Source organism: Arvicola amphibius, chromosome 5 (genome assembly GCF_903992535.2).
Source record: "Arvicola amphibius chromosome 5, mArvAmp1.2, whole genome shotgun sequence".
NCBI classification, from domain to species: Eukaryota; Metazoa; Chordata; class Mammalia; order Rodentia; family Cricetidae; genus Arvicola; species Arvicola amphibius.
In genome coordinates, this window is record NC_052051.1 from 152,627,034 (window position 1) to 152,652,189 (window position 25,156).

The 25,156-nt window shown below is 47.3% G+C and overlaps 1 protein-coding gene across 1 annotated transcript in view; it reads left to right on the plus strand.

Annotated features, from left to right (window-relative positions):
* Positions 1-18,700, plus strand: part of Pard6g (par-6 family cell polarity regulator gamma) — a 64,015-nt gene extending 45,315 nt beyond the window's left edge. Inside the window, exon 3 of the mRNA XM_038330981.2 lies at positions 15,961-18,700. Coding sequence (XP_038186909.1) covers positions 15,961-16,817 — 857 coding nt within the window. The 3' untranslated portion in view covers positions 16,818-18,700. The remainder of the gene's footprint in view (positions 1-15,960) is intronic.
* The last annotated feature ends 6,456 nt before the right edge of the window (positions 18,701-25,156 follow it).

The window sequence follows — 25,156 nt, forward strand, 5'->3', positions numbered from 1 at the left end:
GAGCAAGGCCCCACCTGGAGCTCGTGGGTTCACCTTGCACAGCCTCCCCCATTTCTCACTAGTGAGCGTGCAACATTGAGCGTTTAGCTGGAAAATGCCCCACTGTGCAGTGCCCTGGTGAGCTACAAACTCAACCCTTCTAATAATGTGCTAGAAAGAATGCATGCGCGTGTGAACCTCACACTTGGAGCAGGAAGCTGAGGGCAGGTGTGAACTTTGCACACAGATGCCTGTGTGCAGGGCTGATCCAACCTGTATTCTTGGCATCTGTCTAGCTTCCACTTCCAGACAGACAGCCTGAGAAATGGTCTGAGGAATCGTGCCTAGCAGACATCTGGGTTTAGCTTTCTAGCTGTCAGAATTCACCCCATTAGCCTGAGGCCCTCTGTGGTCCGTCACCTGGTTAGTTCTAAACATAATGCTGACTGGGGGCTAAGAGCCTCTGTGGCAGTGTCGTGGTCACAGTCATCTCCGACGTGGGAGAGAGGGGGCCATGTGCAGGACCCTGAGGTGGGGAGTCTTGTAGGCAGCGGGGTGAGTGGACACCACCCTTGGGGCCCCATGACTCAACCCCCCCTTGAGAGATTCCCAAGGTAGCAGGACTTTACTAAAATGTTGGTTCAGAGTTAGTGAAGAAATGATCTCTTCCATGATGAGTATATTTTTGAATTCCAACTCTTCCTATGTTGCCTTAGTGTATCTAATTCATCTTGTACAAAAAGGAGGTGGTTGTCTGACCATTGTCTGACGGGGGTGTGATCAGCACTGGTAATGAAACAGTGTTAGCAGATCCCTGAGAGCAGCAGAGAAGCAAACCCCTCTGTGCACACCTTGAATGGTTAGCAGCCACTTCTGTTTCTCTTTATCGTGTGCTCTGAGTGAACAGGCAGGCAAGGGCCTGGGGTTGACCCTCGTAACTGTGCCTCACTGTGTACAGCTGGGCCCAGCAGTCTCAAATTGCTAAAAGGCATTGTAACCAAAATAGAAGCGATTGAGAGTTGACAGAATAAAGAACCCTGGGCAGGAAGGTTCAGCCATTGTCAGTTTGGCTAGAACTCACAGACTCACTGCAGCTGCGGCCAGCCCTCAAGCCATTGGCGTAACTCCCTTATCTTGGGAGATAACAGGCAGGACCTGCTTAAAGCTGAGAGGCAGGTTATTCTAGGATAAGGGGCATGTGTGCACCTATGCCCCAGGTAGAAGAGTGGTTTATGTTGTTAGTATTTAAAGGGAGGAGTGTGAACTAAAAGCAAAGCTTGGACTCCCTGACATTGCAGCAGGTCAGAACACAGCATGCAGGAGCTGTGAGGACAGTTCCTATACACCATGCCATTGGCCTGTCCAGAGCATCCCCGTGGTCGGTTGTCAGTGCCTCCTCAAAGCCATACAGCCACTGCCATGGTAACACTTAGAACAGTTTCATCACCTTCCCCCCAAAAGGACTGTCCCATTAGCAGTCACCCTAATACTTTGCATGTCCTGAAAACCACCAATCTACCTTCAGACATAGGTTTCCCGTTGTGGACGATCTGCATAAACAAAACCCAACAGTCCATGCTAAGTCTTTGACTTAGCATGTCCATGTTAGAGCACCATGGTGTCTCATTATTTCTTGTGATGGAATGCCAGCCATCATTGTGTGTGTGCAGCACTGTCTGCTTTGCTCGTCCTTTTCAGTCGGCAGGCAGTTGGTCTGTGCACACCTTTCAGCTGTTGTGACTGTGAGCATTCATGACAAATGTTCGCGTGGCCTTGTGCGCTCAGGAGAGCTTCGTGATGACTGGTCCCAGTGTAACCCAGCAACCCCATCCCCAGAGAGAGTTGTACTGCTCACCTGGGTCCGCTTTCTTTCCTTTTCTTGCCTCACTTGCTACGGCTAGAAGAGTAAGGAGAGATGCTCTCATGCTGTTCCTGACCTCATGGGTTCCGGGAATGCCCATCTCTTGCTAGAGGCCTGGCATCCCTCATCCATGTCAGGAGGAATTCCCTCAGATAGACTGACTTCATTTTGTTTAGAGAACAGGAAAGGGCGAGGAAAATGACGTCACTTGATCCCTAGTATATTTATAAAGGAAGTCACATGAAACACAAGTTAGAAACTTTTAAGTGCTGCCCCACAACCACGCATGGACACTGAAGTCCTGGCTTCAGCGGCATCCACACATGGACACTGAGGTCCTGGCCTCAGCAGCATCCACACGTGGACACTGAAGTCCTGGCTTCAGAGGCATCCACACGTGGACACTGAAGTCCTGGCTTCAGCGGCATCCACACAGGCACACACACTTGGCCATATGTGCCTGCTCTTTGGGTGTCCGCGTTTACTAGCTAACTGGAAGACTTTTCAGCTGACCTTGCAGGTGTCACTTACTTTATTTTCCCTTCCTTACTAATTAAAATTTTATAGAACTGTTACAGCCACTGAAACAGAGGGATCCTTGTGACTGGTTTTGCTGAATTTAGAGGATTGTGGTCTGGAAGGCAGTGAACGCTGCAACCAAAGGAGCCTCTGCAGGAGCAATGACAGCCTCTCCCCTGCAGTGACCCTGACAAAAGACAAAGCAACTCCCAGCCTGCTTGGCCCTGAGGGAGGATGCGGCTGCGGGTTCCACTGAGCTGGGACTTGTGTGCACCATTCCCTCCCTCCCTTGCCAGTGGGCACTGTCTGGCTCCAGGCACTGATGTTCCCTTTCAGAGCAGCTGGAAAGACAGACACAGCTCCTGCTCCGCCAGCCCATGTGCTGTTCCCTGACCCGTGCTCATTCATTTGCAACCCTGACTCTTGTGCTTCACCATCTCTCACTCTGCTGAGCCCCTCCTTCCCCTTTAATTCTCCTTCAAAAGCAGGTTCGGGGCTCAGGTATACTGTGGTGGAGAACAGACGGCCTGCCAACAGGCCCGGTGTGAGACCCCAGCCAGCTCCTTCCCTGTGGGCAGTGGGGTTGAGGAGGAAGGCTGAGGGAATGAGGGAATGGTTTCTGACCAGCTGGGCTGTTGCTCACAGCTTTTTAAAGCATCTGCAGCTTCGGTCAGATGGGAGCCCTGTGCCCAGAACTGAAAAATAAAACAGAAGTATCCACTAAAAAGGCCTGCAGAAACATTGGTTCAAAGACTAGGTTGTCTGTCTTCAGTCAGTCAGAAGTCTGGAGGCCCTGTGAATGTGCTTCCTGGGAACTGCAGTGAGGGGCTCTTCTCAACGCCTATGACCTCTAGAAAATCAAGTGTTGAATTAGCGTCCTATGTAGCAGAGAAGGCTGTTTCGTGTAACCCTCCCCTAAGACATGAAGAGACTTTTAGTGTACATCTTCAGCTCTTGTCAGCAGTGACTTTGGTGTTCAGCCCATGTCAGAACATGGGAAGGTTGGCTCCTCGGGCATTAACTAGCAAAGACTTAAAAAAAGAAAAAAAAAAAAAAAAAAACTTTTGCTTTTAAGAGTCACCCACTTCCAAATATGATTCCAGGATTCGGGTACCTGCCACTCCCTTTACCTATGGATTGAGACTATTGTCAGTGAACAAGGAAGGGGCCCCTGAGAACTAGCAGGCAGGTTAAGTGCTTATCACAGACAGGGACATGGGGCAAAGGCAGGTGGTTCTGTGCGGTGAGGGGCCAGGGAGACGTGCTCAGCCCTCTCAGGCCTTGGAGCCCGGTTGTTGCAACGTTGGTTTTGCACCTCACAGGGAGCTGCAGGGGGGCTGTGAGGCAGCATGGAGTGGGCCCAGCAGAAATGCAGGTCTGTGGGCAGCTCTTCCAGCCTGCGTGACTCCCAGGGCCTTCAGGCGTGACTCCCAGGGCCTTCAGGCCTTCCGGCAGGAGGGAACAGGAGGAGTTTGGCCACTGGAGCACGTGGGTAGGAAGAGTCCGCTCTGATGGAGCCCTGTGTGAACAGTGTCCCCAGCAGAATCCTGGCTGAGGATTGAGCCTCTGGGCTGTCTGCCTTCCCTTCCTACCTGCTCAGCTAATGCTCAGCTATTTCCTGTCACACAGACTAAACCTATAAGGTCTCAGGCATTTGAAGAACCTCGCTGGAGGTGTGGGTGTGAGCCACGGCTCTCCCTCTCCGTGGTATTCTAGTTAGATGGCTCTCTGCTATCAAGCATTAACTAGCAAAGGTTTTTAAAAACCTTTTTTGTTTGTGCTTATAAGTAGCCTATCTGTACTCCTGGCCTCTCCAGGTGGGTGCCAATAGTGCCCCTACTGGTCATAGCTGCCTCAGGCCCTTCCTTTAAGGGTGCCACCCGAGCCTGGCTGTGCTCTGCACCTGGCCCTCCTAAAGGATTTAGAAAGAGCAAGTTACCATGGAGCTTTGTGACCAGCTCTCCCTCATCCTTGCGGTTTCTCCTCATCCTCTGGCCCCTGACATACATCTTTGCACTAACTTCATAGAATGCTGCTTCTCGGGTAGCTTTGTCTAATACCCTCTCTCCTACCTGGGAATAGTGAGCAGTGGCCCTCCAGCCAAGCAAAGGAGTAGAAACATTTGAGGATACTGAAGTGGACCCCAAGCTACTTCCTTCCCACTCCCAGTATGCCTTCATCCAACCTCTCCTCACCTGTCAGGTGGTGACACTGTCTCCACCCCCAGCCCTGCTGACCAACCGCAGTGTTCTCCTGATGTGTCAATCACGTGGGAAGACACTCAGAGGTTTGCATTGGCCTGAGGGACAGGGCTGCCTCTCTCTGGGAGGCTCCACCCTCCCAACCCTGTGAGGACCACAGGCCAGGTGCTGACTCATCAGACAATCTCTAGGGAGGCCCGGGGCTATAGGAGACAAACTGCCCCGCTAAGACAACAGTCAGAATGGACTAGGGTAGTGTGGTGTGTGTGTGTGTGTGTGTGTGTGTGTGTGTGTGTGTGTGTATGTGTGTGTGTGTGTGTGTCTGGGACTGCAGCTGCAGCTCCCCTAGACACACCTCTCACGCCTTCCTTGCATTCTGAAGGACAGAACGCGGTGGGGAGTTTTTCCTTTCTTCAGAGGAACCCATGTTGTTGTCCTCCAGCAACTCCTGTACAGCAAAGGAAGCAAGCACCGAGCAAGAGCAGCCAGGAGTTGGGGGGCTCCCCTCAGTAGCAATGACACATGAGCACATGATCAGCGTCACGTGAGGCGGCCATTAAATTTAGGCAAAAGGCACCAGGTTTGCAAACCCAAACCAAATTGCCACGGAGCAGAGAGGCCCTGTCTCCAAGAATGACAGGACTCACTTGCCATTGGTTGATTTTTTTGTGTGTTTTTTTTTAGACAAATCGTAACTGTCCAGTCAAACTGAACAAACAAAAATCACTTTTCCCTATGAACAGCTGCTTATCCTGTGTGTGCCTACACATGTTGATATGGGTGTGCCCTAGGGTTAGTGAAGGGTTATGTAAGTGAATAACATTTTGCTTATGACCCATAGTCTGTCCTCATGTCGGCCCAGCACAGCTGGGTGAGGTCCCCAGGTGAGGCCCCACCTCCTTCAGTAATCCTTCTTGGCTTGTCAATTTGAGAACAAGAGCCTAAGTAGGCAGTGGGAGAAGCCCCTTGGGGAGCCCACCTGGGATGTACTCTTTCCAACCCTACAGATATCCCTGTGCACTTACTTTTGGCCAAGTTAGCTGCCCCTGTGCTCCCCACGGAGGCCAAGACCAGGTGGGACAAGAGTCATGGTCAGGTGCTTGCCTGGATATCTAGAGCTTTTCAATTTTGGTTTTAAAAAGAATAGGAAGGGTACATAATAGGTCGTTGCTCACTTGAGAGTTACGATGGCCAAGTACAACTGTGTTCTCAGTTTAAACAAAACACCAAGCATCTCCTTCAGGGAAAGCCTGAATGACAAACAGTATTCACGTGCTCTGAACAGAGGAGGTGGCTTCCGGTTCCTGACCCCTGTCCTTTAATGGCTATGCTATCCTCTTGGGCCTGCCTCTCTTTTATTGGTATGCCCTGTCTGTGAAGTGCCGTCTGTCCATCCCATTGACTCTGGGTCTCTTTCCTCTTCCAAACTGTGGGTCTGTGGTTTCTAACCGCAGACCCTCAGTGTAGAGCCACTGAGTAAGCGTCTCCCCTTCGAAAGGATCTCTTAGACCTGCTGACCTTTGACCAGATGACATCAGGGTATTCATGCCCACGATGCTATGGCTGATGCCCAATTGGGATTGGTGGGTTGAGAGATGCTCCACACCGAACAGCTGTGGGAGACCCACAGCCCAGATCAGTTAGCACGCAGCAATCCTGCTTTCATGAAGTCACCCAGAGGCACAGATGGACTGGGGGATGGTGGATGTTCTCTACAGCCACCGTGACAGGGATGTTTGTCGGGCACCCAGTTCCCACCCAGAGACTGAGGAGCAAGGCAGTCGTACGTCCCTGAAGCAGTACAGAGTGAGCTCTGCACTCAAGAGAGCCATGAAGGCAAAATGTAGAAGAGCAGTTACAAGTACACGTGTGCTCTTGGCTCCCCTGTGTGCCTCCAGTCCATATGCTGAAGCCCAGCCAGCCATGGGCTCTGCAGAAGCACTAAAGGCTAAATGAGTTGTAAGGGTAGAGCCCAGCTCCGAAGCCTGTCATGGAAAAGGTTAGTGCCAGACTGTCGATAAGGGGTAGGATAGCTCGGCCTTTCCTGTTTTGGTACTTTATCTAGTCTGTTTGCCATTGCCTCAGCCCACGGGAGAGCCAGAGAGGCTTGGTCCTGCAGGCACACTGCAGCCGCCAGCCTCCGTTTCCCATCAGCCACAAAAGCGTTGTTGGCATTTGGTTTTCTTTTTACTGTGCAACTTTCAAGAAAGAACTGTTTGATGAAACTTATTTGGGGGGTGGAGGGAGTCACAAGTTTTTGCTTTCTTCCCCTTTCTGCAAGTCGACATCTTTGGGTTATAACTGCCCTTCCCTATGGCTGTGGCCTGTTCCAAACAGGTTGTCTCGGTGCAAGCCATAACCTACTCCCTTTCCCAGCAGTTCCACAGATTTCTGTCTTTCTGCCTGCCTGGTAGATGTTCTTCAGTGGCCCAAGGCCACACCATTCCTGATGTGCCATATGTCCGTGTGACACTGGAGGCACTGGTGGCTCTTCATGGTAGCACTTGGTCTCTAAAACTGATCCATTCATTTTTACATCGTGCTACTTCTCTTGGCCTTTGGCAGGGCGGAGCCAGTTCTCTAAGGTGGGGAGAAGCAAGGAGTGATGCTTGCAGATCCGCTTTCATAAACCAGGGCCACGTTTACTGTGTTTGGTGCTTAGCGACGTATGAGGACATAGCTTCGGATCTGGAGATGATTCTTGTTTTTTTAGGGAGGATTTAATTTGGGCCCATTTGGTTTGAGGAAAGGCATGGCGGCAGCAGGTGGTCAGTCATGTTTTATCCCCAGGCAGGGAGCAGAAAGAAGAATGCTAGTTCACTGGAGGTTATTTCTTTAATAGAACACACACACACACACACACACACACACACACACAAAACCATACAACATACACATGCGATACAAGCAAAAGAAATATAAATTGAACATCAAAATGTTAAACTATGGTTTTACCTCTGGTTTATCCCAAAGGACACTATTGAGAAAGTGAAAAGACATCTTAGAAAATGGAAGAAAATATATGCAAATTCTCTACCTTCTAAGGGACTTGTATCTAAGATATATAAAGAATGTCCAGGCCAGTGATGAAAAAGAAAGAACAATGGGAAGCGAACAAAAGGTCTGAATAGGTATCTGACCGGAGAACAAACACAACTGCCACAAGCTCCTAACAGGTGTTCAGCATCCCTGGCCACAAGGAAATGCAAATCGGAACCACTCCACACCCACCATGGCATCAGCAAGCGGACAAAACCCAATACTATCAAGAAGATAGGGAGGCAACCACAAACCCTCCCTCCATTTGCAGAATGAAAATGTTACAGGCACTGTGGGGAACAGTCGGCCAGGTCCTTAACACATTAACCTACAGCTCAGAGGCAGAGTACATGTTTAATGTGCAAGGTAGACCCTGGGTTTGGTCCCCATCACCACACACACACACACACACACACACACACACACACCGCGATTGCCAATAACTGTAAAGCTTGTAGGCACAGGTGGTTGCAGCAGCACTGGTCACACTAGACAACAGTAGAAATAACCAATAGGGTTGGCTGAATGAATACACGAATGTCAGGCATCTGCAGAAAGGGAACAGAATTCAGCCATGAAAGGAGATTACCGTGTACAACATGGTAGAAACTTAAGGAAACACTGGGAAGTGGGAACACTACATGGCACAAAAGAAGCCAGACACAAAGAACTGTGTTGCCCGGTTGTGTTCATACAAAATGCCCCAAGCAGGTGAAACCCGAAAAGAACCACTGAGAGGTCAAGAGGTTATCAGGGCAGGAAGGCGAGGACGTTAGTAGCACAGGCTTGTGTGGTAATAGAAACATCCTGTGATTGGGTAGTGGCTATGGTTCCGCTTACTAGCAATCACTGAATTGTATACTCTAAAAGTGGTTCTAAATCAATCAGTCAGTCAGCCAATAAAGCTAAACCAAATGGACAGACAGCAAATGGGAGCTAGTACCCAGGCAGCAGGTCAAGGGTCAAGTGCCTCACCAACCCATGGATGCTCTTCTGACCCTTCTCGATTTTGATCATAGAAACTTTCTATAAAGAATAGAGATGTTCACCGTGCCGGCCTTTCCCACAAAGTGTGTGGGAGATAGAAGGTGCCAGAAGTGCTGGGTACCAGCCAGCTTCAGGGAAGCCCAGCAGCTCAAGGCCTAATCAGCATGACAGACTCCTAGAGAAACAGGCTCCTCAAATGAGCAGTTCTCAGGATGAGCAGGCAGCTAAGGGTCAGCTGGGCCAGCGTTTTCAGCTCCCTCCGTCACCAGCATTCTGCCAGAAAGTGCTGGGAGCCACCATCACCTCCTATTCTGCTCTGGCTGTGAGCCCCTTTACGTCTGGGCTGTTCTGTTTTCATTTTAAAGACAGGGTTCCTCTGTGTAGCTCGTGCTGGCCTCAAATTCTCCATCCTCTGTCTCAGCCTATCAGTGGCTCGGACGACGGGTAGACAGCAGTGTACTCGACAGGCTGCCCCTTCAGAACCTTGCTGTCTGACTAGAAATAGCCCTGAAAAGGCGGCCACAGCAGTAGAGGGCTCATACGACATGTTAGACTTGTGGCCCTCATTCTTCCCAGAAGCCCTGAGCTTGACGGCAGAGTCCGGCAGTGCTGAGGTGGCTGTCTGTCATAGTAAAGGTAGTAGAAACCCACAACAGTGCCACTGTTTCTCCTTCATGCAGGAGAGCACAGATGCAAACATCCCTTGGCCTGAGCATGACGCTGCATGTGGCTCTGGGATCGCAGGGTCTGTGTGCTCGTATGCTCACGAGCCCTTCCCCACGGCTGGTGTTCGAGCTGCTCACACAAGGGAATTCCGTGATGCGCTTTTCTGCACTGGTATCACGGGGTGCCCTAGAGGCTAGATGCTGAGGGGAAAGCAGAGGAAGGGAATAAGTCTTAAGCCTTCAAGACAAAGCTGTGGGAGACAGACCTGCCAGAGAATATCTGGGGTTCCTTTTTAATGCATGGCTTTTCAACTTCTCTGACAGGCTTTAAAGATACCGATGTGTCTTTTGTTGTTAGAAATGGGATCTTGCTCCAGCTTGTTTTGTGTGCAGTGGTGTGGCTCTTCAAGATGTTTCCCGTATGTCTACATTTGAGTTATGTGGGGAAAGACGCTGTCTGGTCTTGGGCTGCCCACAGACAAGTTGAGGCTGGGGGATGCACTTGTGTGGGCATGCTGGCCAAGCAACTCAAGTCTTGCGAACGGTCCATCATTCTAATATCTTAAGAGAGCAAAAAGCATGTTCTTTACGTCTCCTTCCCTTCTTTCCACTTTTCAGAAGCATCCCCTGTCCAGCCAGCAGCCTCTTGCTCATGCGCAGGGATGGCCACGGCCGCTGCCGTATTGAGGCCACTTGCCATGCTACAAGCACACACCAGGTTGAGCCATTATTACAGAGAAATGCTGGCATTGATGGCATTTTCTTGAATTTGTTTCTGTGGTTGAATCAGGACATACAGGGCCCAGCATAACTTCGAGTAGCTAAGGTATTTTATTGTCTACTGTTCCCAGAGGGGCTTGTGACAGGGACTTACCTTCAAGACTCACCCTCAGGGTACATACAGTGACATGCACAGTTCAAGCCACCTGCGTCATCGTCACTGTCAGATGACGCTGAAATTTAACTAAATGTCTGACAGCGGGCTGAGTTAAAGAATTCAGGAAATCCCATACACTGGGATCTTATCTAGCCATTAAAGTATTTCAGCATGGGATATTCACTGAACAGTATCCCCAAGCTAAGCATTAATGAAAAAGCATCATACTGTGTGAGCCACTCACACAGAAACACCAACCTAGATCAGTGCTTTATCCCAGATTTTGAGGGAGTAGGCCATGTGACCCTGTGGGTGCATCGCTTAGAAAAGTGTGGTGAGCATGCTTGGTGGCACACACCTCTAACCTTAGCACTTAGAGGCAGAGATGGGTAAATCTCTGTGAGTTCAAGGCCAGCCAGTGCTACACGGTTGAGACCCTGTCTCAAAAGTTTTTAACATAGATAAAATTAGTTATGTCATCTAAAACAACTGTCGTTAGGACAGGCAGTTGTGGAAAGATACCAACCCTTCTAAGCCAGGGCTGTTCTGAACACCTGCTGGGCCCAGGAGCGTGGCTGGGAGCATGCGGCAGGACAGGTGAGGCCTTCCCCAAGATGTCCCCACATCTGCTCCTTGGTGCCTTGTGGCTGAAGTGACAGTGAGGCAGGTGTGTGCTGTGCCAGCGCGTGGCCACCAGGCTGCTCCCAGATGCTCCTCATGCCAGGCCGTGCCGTAGCTATGGCTCTGCTCCACCTGCAGGAGTGTCTTGAACAAATAAATAGCTGGGCTTGGTGTTCATAGCAGGGAACACAAAGCCCCTTCCTTGCTTGTTCTTCAGTGTGGATTGTTGTATTCCCAGTCTAGGGGACATGCAGGCACATGTTCAGGCTGCCGCCCTCTGGGAGACTTAGCAGAATAAACAAAGGGCAGCACTGATGTCATCCACTGTTCAGGGGGAAGGTCCCCAGGATGAGTGGAGAGATCACCGCGTACCTTCCTGACCCGCCTGTTGCTCCTCATGGATGGTGAGCCACTGTTTTCTTATGTCTCTGCTTTCTCTGGGAATGGAAATTCCAGGGATACAACTGTTCACAGCGAGGCAGCATTGGAAAACATCCCAGAAGTCCATCACCTCATGATGCTGGGGGCAGAGGTCATGGAGCAGATGGTCCTGCTTCACCCGTGGCGAGACCAGTGCAGGGGCTCCAGAGCCTGCGCCCTGGCCTGAAGCTCCCCCGCTGCTTAGAAACAGCCTGTGCAAACATGCAGGTGCCCCAGGGCCTAGACCAGGATGATTGGCGATTCCAGACGTATCTGTCTGGTGCAGCCAGGAGTCCCAGGGCAGTGGACGCTGAAGCAGTCAGGTGAGTCTCCTTAGGAGCCAAGAGGCAGTGTAATCCTCGGCAGCTGCATACAGAGAAGAACGCTGCCTGGGGCTGCCAAGCTGCCACAGGCTGCCCAATTGGGTTTCACGGTGCAGGTTGTGGGTGGCTCATTGCCAGAGCTGGGACCTCACCACCATCCATTGTTAGACGTGGCATCAGTGAGTCACCCTCTCTTGGGTTTTCTGTCTAGGGCCATGATACACAGCAGTAGTCTGAAGTAGACTTTGACGCCCATTCTGATCCTCATCCAGCATGACGAGTGGATAATTAAAGGGGGTCTTTACGAGGGCTCAGCAGGACCAGCTCGACGCCCAGCTGTAGGCTTGCCCATACCCAGAAGCAAACAACTGCATTCCCTGGAGGAGACCAACACGAGGAGGGCCATCTTCCTGCTCTTGCCCTTTGCGAAGTCCAGTAAACGGGCGCTGTCCAGGAGCACGGCCCCAGAGTCCTGAAAGAGGCAGGTTCCTCCTCACCAAGAAAAGGCTTGGCTCAACATTAGGGAGTTTAACCATGCCAAAGACATGTATAAGGAGTTGTCTGTAAGAAAAATCTGTCTTTAAAAGCTTCTTGAGGACGTAGGTCCACCAGGTTTTCCAGGGTCAAACTTCCTTTTCCATCCATGCCCTTTTATTGAGGACATCTTGAGACAAGTTTAAAAAAAAAAGAAAGAAAGAAAATATGAGGGAAAACAAGATATATTCAGCTCAAAAAGTTGAAATTCTTTTGTTTGTACAAAATAGAAGGTTTAGCATATTGCTTGGTGAAGAAGCTATGACAGTCTTGCTCTTTTAAAAGGTATTTATTTCAGAAACCAAGGTTGGAATTTTAGGAATGGGGCATTCTTTAGAACATTTTTATTTTTAGAGAGTTTGGGATTTTTTACAAATAAAGTCCATGTGTGGTGGTTTATATTAAAAAGAGATAGAAACCCATTGCTGTCTGAAAACCCTGCATGCCAGATTGTGGCTGCAGCTCACCTCCCTCCTTCACTGATGTCCTGGAGCAGACAGGGATTGTGTGTTCCGCACACGGCTGCTGGGAAGACAGTCCAGGGTATGTCGAGAGTGGACCATTTCCCCGGGAGTTCAGAAAGGCCAGACTCACATACACACTGCTTCACCTCCTGAAGCGTCTGTCTGCGTCCCCAGAACACTTCACTCGCTTGCTTCTTGTCCAGAAGCCAGCATGCCCTTTCCTCACACAGCCTTTTGCCAGTGGTAGGCATGGCCTCCAACATTCCAGCTCATGGTTCTCAGATATAACTGTAACATGGAGCTATAACCTAGAGCGTAGCCCCCTTCACTGCATTGGTCCTAGACCTGGGCTAGCACTCTGGAGCTGCTTAGCTGATGTACGAGCATAGTCAGCCAGGACAGCACACTACAGAGGGAGAGCGCAGGCCCTGCCCCGTGAGCCCTGACCATTCTGCAGGGGCCACACATCCTCTGTCGTCACATCCCCCACAGGCAGCATGAGAACATCTGAGAAGAAAAGCCCCCATCCACGGTGGGACTTGTTTCCAGAACCAGCCTGAAGGAAGCTGGTGTGGAAAAGCCAGGGAGCACTAGTGGCACCTGCTGCACTTGGGGGAGCCTCTTCCACGGGCTCCTGAATATCAGATACAGTAGTACGTCATTCTGCCCTTTCATGGGGCTCCACCCAGGTTCTGCCCACTCTGCCGATGCCAGGAGCACCAGCTCCAGGCTTGCTGCCCTGATAACCCTCTGGCTGTGCCTAACCTCATTGCATGCTACGTTCAGAGCTGTGCCATCCCCAGCCCTTCGTATGCATCCAGCACATGCATCTCACACATGACATCACCATCCTGGGAACCGCGGCAGGGTACTTGCAGCAGAGCACAGCCCCATAATTCCCTCTGTGTCTGTGGAGCAGCATCTTATGCCGAAAAGTGAGAACGCTCTGTTGGTCAGTGTGGTAGGTTCTAAAGGGAACAAACAGCTGCCTTGTCAGAACCTTTAGAGCTAATGAAGCTGTCTGGTTCATAGTTAAATGAACGTGGGAGCTAGAAATACAGACAGGAACAGGGCCAGAGATGCAAGGGCTGGACACTAGGTTCTACCCAACACCTTAGAAGCCAAAAGTCAGGGAACCTGGTTTGTTGAGTCTTACTGCTTTTAATTTCAGGGTCTCTAACATAAGAGGCACAATGTCTTAGTGCCCCAGGCCCCACTTTACAGGAGAGGCAAAAGTCCCACCTTCAAGCAGATAACTTTTAAAGAGACAGATAAAATGCATCCATTTAATTAGGTTCTTGGTGAGAAATTTGGAGCATAGGTTCATGTCCCATGTGTTAGAGCAATACCTGGCGCCGTGAAGCTCTGGGGCTGAGGACCGGCTTCAGGTCTGGAGAAATTTGCAAGTCCACAGCCCTCCGCTCACCCCGCACTGTGCAGCACGTTCACACCTCTTTCTCCAGGTCTCAGGTCTCGCTCGCCTTCCTGGATTTCCATATCTTCTGCTGCTTGATGCTGCCTCTGTGTGGTGTCCGGGGCTCTTCACAACACAGATGCTGGTGCTTGTGGGGTGCCAGTGATAAGCTTCTGGAGTGTCCTGTGCGGAGGAGCTCAGCTGCGGGAAGGAGTTGAGTCACACACCGCAAACCATTGCTTGACAGCTTCCAGAAACCTGCTCCAAGCTCTGGCTCAGTGACTCTGTGAGGCTCTCCCTGGAGCAGCAGGCTCACAGTGAGCCCACATGTTGACTCCAGGGCTAGCCTTGCTTCTGGCTTCAGGCAGTACCTTCTACAGGTAGTAATGGCAGTTCTTGACGCTTAGCCATGAAGGTGTCACCATTCTTACCAACTGCTATGTAACCGTAGCGGGAGCTTTTCTTCCAGCCCTGACCTGAGTAGGCCGGTGCTTCCTCTTGCACACAGCCTTCCGCACACTACCAGGTGACACTACCAGATGAGGATCTCTGCCCGAGAAGGGTCTCGGCTGCAGTGGGGCTTTGTAACCTAGATGTTGTCCTCTTTGGCACTGGCCCTCCTGGATTCAGGTTGCCTCTCCACGTCGTTTCCAGACTTCCCCACTAGTCTTCTTCCAGGATGAATGACAAGAAGTTTGCCTAGGTGTTGGGTCCGTTTTGCGAACTTCCAGGCTGTTCCTACCCTGGTCTCCTTTTCTTTCCTCTTATCCAGTCTTCCCTGCCTGTGGCCTGGTTCCTTTTGTTCCGTCAATCTTCTGTCTTTTACAGACACGCCAGCGAGAAAGCCAGTATTGGAAAGACTGCTGGGGCACGGGCATGAGCGCGCCACCTCTCCGTGTCTTGCTGTAAGGGCATGGGTCTGAGAAATGGTCAGGCTTTGAAGACGGGGGGAGTTGGGAAGAGAAACAGTTTCCTAGCCAGGTTTTTATTGGCAAAGACAGGCACCACACCATCCCAAGTCCATGCAGAGGGGGCCACCATGAGGCACAGACTCCACAGGAGCAGTGTATAAAACGGACACTTGTGTATCCAGGAAGGCGAGCCATGGGGACTGCAGAGGCCTTTGATCTGAGTCCCAATGTGCTTTCTTGTATGGCCTCACGTGTCAAATATAAAAGTCTTAATAGAAAAATAAATGGGCTGTGTTTTTCTAACCTGAGCAGATGTTCTCTTCAGCATTCCCAAACACCGAGCTAGGGCCTTTCATCTTTTAAAAACTGTGCTTTAGAGCAGTCTACTCCCTCAGCATATCCCAGGCCAGTTAATTCATGCAAACGTGTTTTAACTCACAGTGGTCTGTCACCCTGCTGGTGAAAGGTGCTGTCACACTTCATCAGCCACTGATCCAAAACAGTCAAAAACAATTCCCTAGGAAATGCCTTCTGCCAGGGCCTGCGTGCTGCTGGCACCAGGGCGCTCACAGAGAACAGAGGGACTAACCTAAGACAGACTGTGTTCTCTGCCCCAGCAGCTGGAAGGTGAAACAACAGGGATCATCTGTAGACTTGGTGGATATTTTTAAGCCCCCCAGTCCAACCGTATATCTGCGGGTGTTTCCTGCACCCAGGCCCTGCTGTGGTTTAACCCTCCTTTGCAGAAGTTTCTTGCAGCCAAGGCCCTGCTGTGGGTTGACCCGTTTTTGATTTTGCCAGCCTTCCAGATGTTTAACCCTTCTTTCTTCTGCTAATTCTCTTCATTGCGGGCTCTTCTTCCCACCTCTTACCCTCTAAGTACTTCGGTTTTATGAGCTGGGACCAGTTGGGAGGTAAACACTGGGAAGGGAGGGTAATTCCCAGTCACCCAGTGTTTCTGCACGTCAAGTCGCAGAGAGAGTACTTCCGGGATTCAGACTCGGGGAGGCTGTTGCAAGGCAGGTAGCAGAAAGACCTGGGCTGCATGAGGACAGTGGACACGGGCTCCCGATTCTGCAATACTCATGCTCTTTTCTGCCCGCATGGGAGACACTGCTCACTCTCCTTTCTCTGAACTGTTTCAGAAGAGGCAGACCACTACACCTTCGGAACAGGTACTCTATCGAGGAAGAAAAAGGTGCTGGTGACCCTGAGGGATGAGGGCCTGCGCCGGCGGACACACCTCAACATCAGCATGCCACATGACTTCCGCCCAGTGTCGTCCATCATTGATGTGGACATCCTCCCTGAGACGCATCGCCGAGTGAGGCTCTACAGGCATGGCTGCGAAAAGCCGCTGGGCTTCTACATTCGGGATGGGACCAGCGTGCGTGTGACCCCCCACGGGCTAGAGAAAGTCCCCGGTATCTTCATTTCCCGGATGGTGCCTGGGGGCCTTGCAGAGAGCACTGGGCTACTGGCTGTGAATGACGAAGTCTTGGAGGTGAATGGGATTGAGGTAGCTGGAAAGACATTGGATCAAGTCACAGACATGATGATTGCCAACAGCCACAACCTCATTGTCACTGTCAAGCCTGCCAACCAAAGGAACAATGTGGTCCGCAGCAGCCGCACATCCGGTAGCTCTGCCCAGTCCACAGACAGCACCACCAGTCAGCACAGTCTGCCGGCCCCCCATGTCCAGCAGAATTTCCACCCTGAAGAAATGGAGAGCGACGAGGAAGCCGACATCGTCATTGAGGGGGCTCTGGAACCTCAGCACATTCCCAAGACACAGGCCGTCCCTCCGGGCAGCCTCTCGAGGGCCAATGGTACCAGCCTTGCCCACAGGCTGCACAGGGACATGGTCCTGCATAGCTCTGGGCGGGAGAGCAACGGCAGTATCCACAGATTTCTCAGCTCCCTGAAACCAGACCCGCGACACAGCCTGGTCCTCCCTCAAGGAGGTGTGGAGGAGCACGGGCCAGCCATCACTCTCTAAGACTTGAGCCACTTGGCCAGGCTGAGCTCAGTCCCATACAGACTGTGTGGCAGCAAGACCCATGGGTGGCGAGTGCCGAGTAGCGTGTAGCACTCTTAGATGTATAGTGACTCCAAAGGGAAATACTTTACATTTTTATGTCAATTTTAAAATAAGAAAAATAATTGCATACTTTTTCTTTCTTTTTTTCATCATCATTCCTAAGTCCTATTCTTATTATTTAAGCTTTTGGACAAGAAAACTGTCTATTTTTATAGGATTTTTCCATGGAACTTAAAAATACACACACCTGCACATATTCTGAGCTCAGTGCGTGGCCAGAACCTTTGCAGAGTGAAACAGAATACTAAAGTACAGAGAGTATTTTTTAAAATACTGGTTTTTAAAATGAAGCCCTATAGATACTTTTTTAAAATAGCAAAATTCATGTTTTTAACTAGTTCATGTGAAATTCTCTTGTGATGCTTGAGTGCTCTGCTGACCCAGTGTGGCTGTGACAGAAAAATGGGAACTGTCTAAGGATGGCTCTCCTTACAGGAAGAACCTGTTTTCACATTGTTTACAGCCAGCTCAGAAGGCCCACTGACCTATACCCTGGAGCCCCTGGGGTTACAGTGGCTGCATCTGCAGATCTGCCCCAGCCTCAGGTCGGCTGCCACTGCCGTCCGCCTCTGACAGGGAGTTTAAGAAGCCGGCCACTCTGTTGGCTGGACAGTGAGGCCCAGCGAGGCCACGTGGGAGTAAAAGCCAATGTTTACAGCAGTGTTTTCTTTGGGTTGACTGACCAGCGCAGGTTTAAGGTGTCTTCAGCAGAATTGAGGGACAAATATCACACCCCCAATGCCCCACAGCGGTGGGGTGGATGTATGTGTTAGCTTTGCTTTGAAAACAGCTGCCTGTTTTTATAAGAGGAGACTGGAGCAAGTGCGCGCTCCTAGAATAGTGGTCAGGGGCAGGAACGCTCTTCTTTAATGAGAACGAATCACATGAATCTTAATAGTTTTGACAGATACTCTTTTTTAGACCTTCTTAGAGGCTTATTATTGCCTGACCCAATTAAATTTTATATGAATTGTGTTTTCTGTTTGGATACAGTGTCGGGGGGAGAATGGCGCGTTTATTAACTGAGAACAAACTGACCAAGTGAATCTTTCATGTAAATACTGGTTTTAAAGTGTTTTCCCAGCCTTCCAGGTTGGGAGCTCCACCTGCTGGTCAGAGGCAGAACTGCCCTGACTTCATGAACGGCAGAAGGAAACTGCATCCCAGTGTTGTGCTTTGTCTGGAATTTAAATGAAGAACTTAATTCTTTTCCCTTGGAGAACTGTTTCTTGGGCAGAAGTAGCTTTTGCTGAAGAATTGTCTCCTCAGTCCGTGTCTGTTTCTCAGTCGTGTGCTGAGGATCATCCACCATTTGTTGCTGAGCACAAGGGTAAGATGCCCCCTGAGTCTCTGTGCAAAAGGTGTCTCATGTGTTGCTGCAGTAGTTTGCAATGTGTGTTACTACAAGTATTACAGAACCAAAACACTGACGGTCAGTTACTACAAGAGTTGTTCTCAGCTAAGCTATTGCTTGGTATCTTGTGTTGAGTACACTGGGTTTGCTACCAAGACGGAAAGTTGTTTCTCACCATGCTTAAGTTGTTTGGCAGTTGTCAACCAGTTTATTCAAGGGAACTAAAAACAACAACAGAAGAGGTTCTACCTGACCTTTGCGAGCTGTTGCATATGAGGAACTACATGTTTAGTGGATGCCTGAGTGTTTATCTAAATGGAACTCTACTCCCACATTTTATTTCTTCTTTCGAAAAAAAATCTATGTCATTATATATTAAATTTTTTTGGTTTTATATATCAAAAAATAAAAACTTTTTTGCTTTTGAGTTAACGTGTGTTACTGATATACCTCTCCGTTACTGTCTGTTGCTGTAAAGAGACGACATGACCAAAGTAAACTATAAAACCATTTAACTGGGGACTTGTTTACAGTTTCAGAGGGTGAGTTCATGACCTTCATGGCAAGGAGCGGGCAGGCAGGCGGGCAGGCGTGGCACTGGAGCACAGTTGAGAACTCACACCTGATTCACAAGCACAAGACAGACAGAGAGCTAACCGGGAATAGTGCAGGCTTTGGAAAGCCCACCTCTACTGATATTAGGAGGCCACACCTCCTAATCCTTCCCAAACCTTCCCACCAACTGAGACCACACATTCGAATATATGAGCCTATGGAGGCCATGCTCATTCAAACCTCCAAATATACTTTGTGTTTGGAATAAGGGGAGAGAGTTTGGGTGTCAGTGGCAAGATGACCTGACACACAGAAAGGACTGACTGGCATTTTTCAGAGTCTATCTATCGTGTGCCAGCGTTTTTTTACTTAATCCTTGCACATTTTCTAAGTGCTGCTATTACTATTTTAAAGAGGAAAATGGACCCACACTCAGACTGATAGGTAATTCAGAATTTCTTAAGTTGTTACACAGCTTCCCTTATGTCATTTGTAGAGTTTTCACCAACATTATCATTCTGACATTAAAACTATAATGGTTCATTCAAGTCTCAAGCACTATGCTGGCCCCACACACCAGTAACCCCAAGGGAGCACACGTATGCCCTGGCAGGAATGGCGCCATTGGTTTCAGTGATTGCCTTCATTGTGATCCCAGACTACAACCTCTTGGGTTCAGAGCTGAGAAACCCCGAGTCCCTGCACGGCTGACCTTACAATCTGACACTCTGAAACTGTTGGGTTTCACAACCATTCACCTGGTGCAGTATGAAGGACAGGTGCTTGGGTGGGAACCAAGGCCACATACTGATCTAAGCATCTGAAGGTACTGTTCTATTGCTGGGAAGAGACACCATAATCTAGGCAAAGAAAGCATTTAATTGGGAGCTTGCCGACAGCTTGAGGAAGCAGACAGGCATGGCACTGGAACAGTAGCTGAGAGCACTATATCCTGATCTCCAGATGGCAAACAGAGAGAGAGACTGCCATGGGCTTTTGAAATCTCAGGCTCACTCCCAGTGACACTACTTCAACAAGGCCACACCTCCTAGCCCTTCCCAAACAGTCCCACTAACTGGGGACCAAGCATCCAAACAGAGAAGGTAACGGGCCATTTTCATTCAAACCACCACAGAACCCATGTCACAACCCCAGGGCACAGACAGATGCTGCCTGGGAGTGATCTCCCAGCCAATGGAGTTAAGGAGGTTATTTAGCATTTTTGGTTTTACAAGAAACAATCCTAGAGCATCTACACAGATGAGGAACGAAGGGTTGCTGGTAATGTGCATCTGATGCCTGCAGTTTCCAACTTGTTATCAAAACAGGCAGACATTATATCACTGGTACCTACCTGTTTTGTGAAGATTATTATTATAATCCTGACCACTTACAAATTATCTCCATTCAGAGATATCACTAGTAGTGTGTCTTTTTTAAGATTTATTTGGTGGACTGGATGATATTGGCACACACCTTTAATCCCAGCACTCGGGAGGCAGAGACAGTGGTATGTATCTCTGTGAGTTCCACACTAGCCTGATCTATAGAGCGAGTTCCAGGACAGGCTCCAAAGCTACACAGAGAAACCCTGTCTCGAAGGAAAAAAAATTATTTGGTAGGATAATTTTCACACTATTAATTCTACTCTTCTATGAACATGGGATATCTTCCAATTTTTAGTCGTTCTCAATCTCTTCAGAAATTTAAAATTTTCATTGTAGAGTTCTTTTCCCCCCTCTTTTGTTAGTTTTAATCCAAGATGTTTTATTGTGTTTAAAGGTTATTTAAATGGGAGTGCCCAAGATCTGTGTTTGTTGTTGGTGTACAGAAAGGCTACTAATTTTTCTGAGTTGATTTTGTATCCTACCACTTTGCTGAAATCGTTTCTAATATTCTGGTAGAAATTTTAAGATCTCTTATGTATAACAAAACATCTTCAAATCAAAATAATGACTTCTTTTCCTATTTGTATCCATTTGCCTTATTGCTCACATAGTTTTTTGAGCACTGTTTTGAAAAGGACTGGGAATAGTGGACAGCTATCTTATTTCTGACCTGAATGGGACTGCTCCAAGATTTTCTTTATTTAGGATAATGTTGGTTGTGAGTTTGTCTTATATAGCTTTTATTACTTTGAGGTACATTCCCTCCAGTCCTACTCTTTCTAGGTCTTTTATCATAAAACTATTGGATTTTGTTGAAGGTTTTTCTTCATCTATTGAAATAATCGTGTAATTCTGATCTTGAAGTCCATTTATATAATTTATTATATTTATTGACTTAAGTATGTTGGACTATCCCTGCATTTTGGGGATAAAACCAACTTGATCACAGTGGACGATCTTGATATATGCCTGTTTTCATATACTAGTATTTTATTGAGCATTTTTGCATCTGTATTCATCGAGGACATCAGTCTGTTGTTCTTATTCTTTTGTTATGTTTTACCTGGTTTTGATATTAAAGTATTCCTGGCTTTATAGAGTGAGTTTGTGAGTGTTGTTTGCCTTTCTTTTTAATGATATAAGAATTGGATAGAGATCTCTGAAAGTCTAGAAGAATCCTGCTGCAAATTATCTAGTCCTAAGCTTTTGGGAGACAGGGGGAGAAGCTTTTTATTACTCTTTCAATCTCCTCATTATAGCTGTTTAGGTTTTTGATCTTTTCCTGGCTTAACTTTCTTAGTTTGAATCAAGAAATTCTTTCATTTCCTTTAGATTTTCCAATGTAATGGAGTAGAGGCTTTTTTAAAAAGTATGATCTTACAATATTCTGAATTTCTTTGATGGTGCTGTAATGTTTCCTTGTTATTTCTGATTCAGTCCATTTGGATCATGTCTTCATTTGGTTAGTTGGGCCAAGAGTCTGCCAATCTTCTCACAGAACCAGCTCTTGCATTCCAGATTTTTTTCTTTGCTTCCATTTCATTAATTTCTGCTTTGACTTACATTTCTTGCCATGTAGTTGAGTTTAGTTTGTTCTTTTTACCTATTCTGGCTGGCTGGCTCTCCTGAAACTCTATGTAGAACAGCTGGTCTCTAACAGACTCACCTGCTTCTCCTCTCCAGTGCTGGGATCAGAGACATGTAGCATCACACCCCATTTTAGTTGCAACATTAAGCTATTTGTGCTCTTTCTGGCCTTTCAACCTAGGCACTCCTAGCTACTACTTTCCCTCTTAGATCTACTTTGAATATGCCCTAAAGGTTTTTGTTCTGTGTTTCCATTTTCATTTAGTACTAGAGATTCTCTTATTTCTTTCTTGATTTCTTCTTTGACCCATTCATCATTCAGTAGCGAATTGTTTAATCTCCATGAGTTTATGTACTTACTAGAGATGTTCTTAAGTAATTTTAAGTTTTATTTCACAACAGTCATAGGATGCATGGAATTATTTCTCTTTTTCTGAACTTGGTAAGGTTTTGTTTTGTGGTCTGTTAGATTTACAGGTTCAGTGCAATTCCAGTCAAAATACATACACACAATATTCTTCACAGAAATAGGAAAAGAATCCTAAAATACTTATGGAACCAGAAAAGCCCCTAAATAGTGTAAGCAATCCTGAGAGAAAAAGAAAAAAAAAAACAGTAATACTGTAGTGACTACCATTCCAGACTTGAAGGCATATTATTTATATTAATATTATTTAGTAATAAAAACAGTATAGTAATGGCACAAAAACAAACATATACACCAATGGGATAAAACAGAAGGCCCAAACATGAGTACATGTGACTACAGCCATCTATATATTTGGCAATAACAAAAATATACACTGGAGAAAAGACAACATCTTCAACAAATAGTACTGAGGAAACCGGATGTTCACATGCAAAGGAATGTAATTTGATCCCTATCTATCATCCTGCACAAAAATTAACTCCAAGTGGATCAAAGACTTCAATTTTAAGCCTGAAATGCTAAAACTGCTAGAAGAAAACACAGGCGGTACCCTACAGGTGTAGAAAAGGATTTTTGAATAGGACTCTATTGTGTCCAGGAATTAAGATCACCAACTGACAAGTTGGTTTCTGTAGAAAAAAGGAAATAATTAACTTTGACAGCTATACCTCTGCTAGATGATTAAAATCCAGAATATACAAAGAACTCAAAAAAGTCAATAAAACAAATGACCCAATTAAAAATGGGCTATGAATCTGAATAGAGTTTTATTACGAAGAAATTAAAATGGCTACCAAATACCTCAAATTGTGTTGACCATTTGTGTTAGGGCCTCTATTGCTGTGAAAACACACCATGACCATGCTAACGCTTATAAAGGAAAACATTTAACTGTGGTGGCTTACAGTTCAGAAGTTTAGTCCATTATTCTGACAGGAAGCAAGGCAGCATTCAGGCAGATAGGGTACTAGACAAGAGCTGAGAGTTTCCACACCTTGACTCACAGGCAACGGGAAGTGGTCTGATACACTGGGCAGTACCTCCACGGTGACACCCTTCCTCCAACAAGGCCATACCGCCTAACAGTGCCACGCCCTTTGGTGACTTTCTTTCATCACACACCATCCTTAGCATTGCAGAAATGCAAACTACAACAACTCTGACAACTCACTCCAGTCAGTGGCTGAGGTAACAACCAACAAACGCTGGAAAGGATGTAGAGAGAAGGAAAGCCACATTTACTGCTGGTAGAAGAGCAAACTGGAAGCCTCTCTGCAAATCAGGATGGAGAATCCTCAAAAACCTAAACATAAGCCAACCATCTGACCCAGTTCTACCTCTTCTCAGCATATGAACAAAGCACTCAACATACTCCACAGATACTTGCTCTGGTACGTTCATTGCTGCCCGAATGGCACTAGCCAGAAAATGGAAACAAGCTAAATTGTTCTTCAACAGATTACTAGATAATGAGAATGTGGAACATATACAAATGGAATACTATTCATTCATTAAGAAAAGTGAAACTCGGGGCTGGAGAGATGGCTCAGTGGTTAAGAGCATTGCCTGCTCTTCCAAAGGTCCTGAGTTCAATTCCCAGCAACCACATGGTGGCTCACAACCATCTGTAATGAGGTCTGGTGCCCTCTTCTGGCCTGCAGACATACACACAGACAGAGTATTGTATATATAATAAATAAATAAATATTTAACAAAAAAAAAGGCCTTTAATCATGGCTAGAAGTTATTTGTTAAATGTGGCTTTCATTGTATTAACATAAGTCAAATTGTTGGTTATTTATTAAAGAATAGCTAAAAAAAAAAGGGAAACTCTAAAAATATAGTAAATGGATAGATCTAGAGATTATATTGAGTAAGGTGACCCAAGCCCAGAAAGACAAACACCATGTGTCCTCTCTCATCTGCAATTCTGACCTCCAAGTCTCCAGATGTAAGCTATTAATGAAGTAGCTGAAGAAACCAGGAAAACATAAAGGGACTGTGGTGGGGGAGGGGGTGCTTGAGAGAACAGCAAGATACCAGTGATATGAATGGAAAAATGGGGAGGGGGCTTTAACTGGGAAGAGGTCAATACAGAAGGTGGGAGGAGATGCAAATAGCATCAAGATTGTTTGGTAAAGCTTCAAGGAATCATTGAATACATTTACCTAAAATTTTAAATTATGATATATATATATATATATATATACACACACACACACACACACACACACACACTATGTGTACTAAGTATATGCAGATATGAATACCTTAAATGAGGATATGCAAGTTGGCCTGACCATGCTCCACAAGAGCCTTAGACTATCTAGTAAAAACTCCAGTAACGTTGGGTGGCTGTGGTGCACACCTTTAAATCCAAACACAAGGGAGGCAGAGGCAGGCAGATCTCTGTGAGTTCGAGGCCAGCCTGGTCTACAGAGCAAGTTCCAGGATAGCTAGTGCCGTTACACAGAGAAACTATCTTGAAGAAAAACAAAAACAAAATGAAAAACCTCTATTTAAGTTGTTGGTCAGCTCTAAAAAATACATAAAGAATCTTGTTCTAGAACTCACTGAAGACTTTACAGACAGGAACCTCCCTAGATGTCCAGCTTTGTAACACAACAGAACCCCAAAGTCAACTGTCCATTTTTTACACCCAAACTGAAATTGTGCTAAAGTTTTAGTAGCAACATTATCTACTTTCACAGTCTCATTTATTCAACTCACTGCTGATGTAAGGATGTCCTTACATCAGCAGTGGCTGACCTAATGTTTCCTAAGTGCACTTCAAAGGCCTGGCCATCTGTTCTGGTCATGTATGTGGTCATATGACAAATGCATTTACTCCAGTCATTTGAAAGCACATATAACAACTAAACGAACTTCGCTTTTAAAAATGAGTAAAAATTATCTTCAGGGT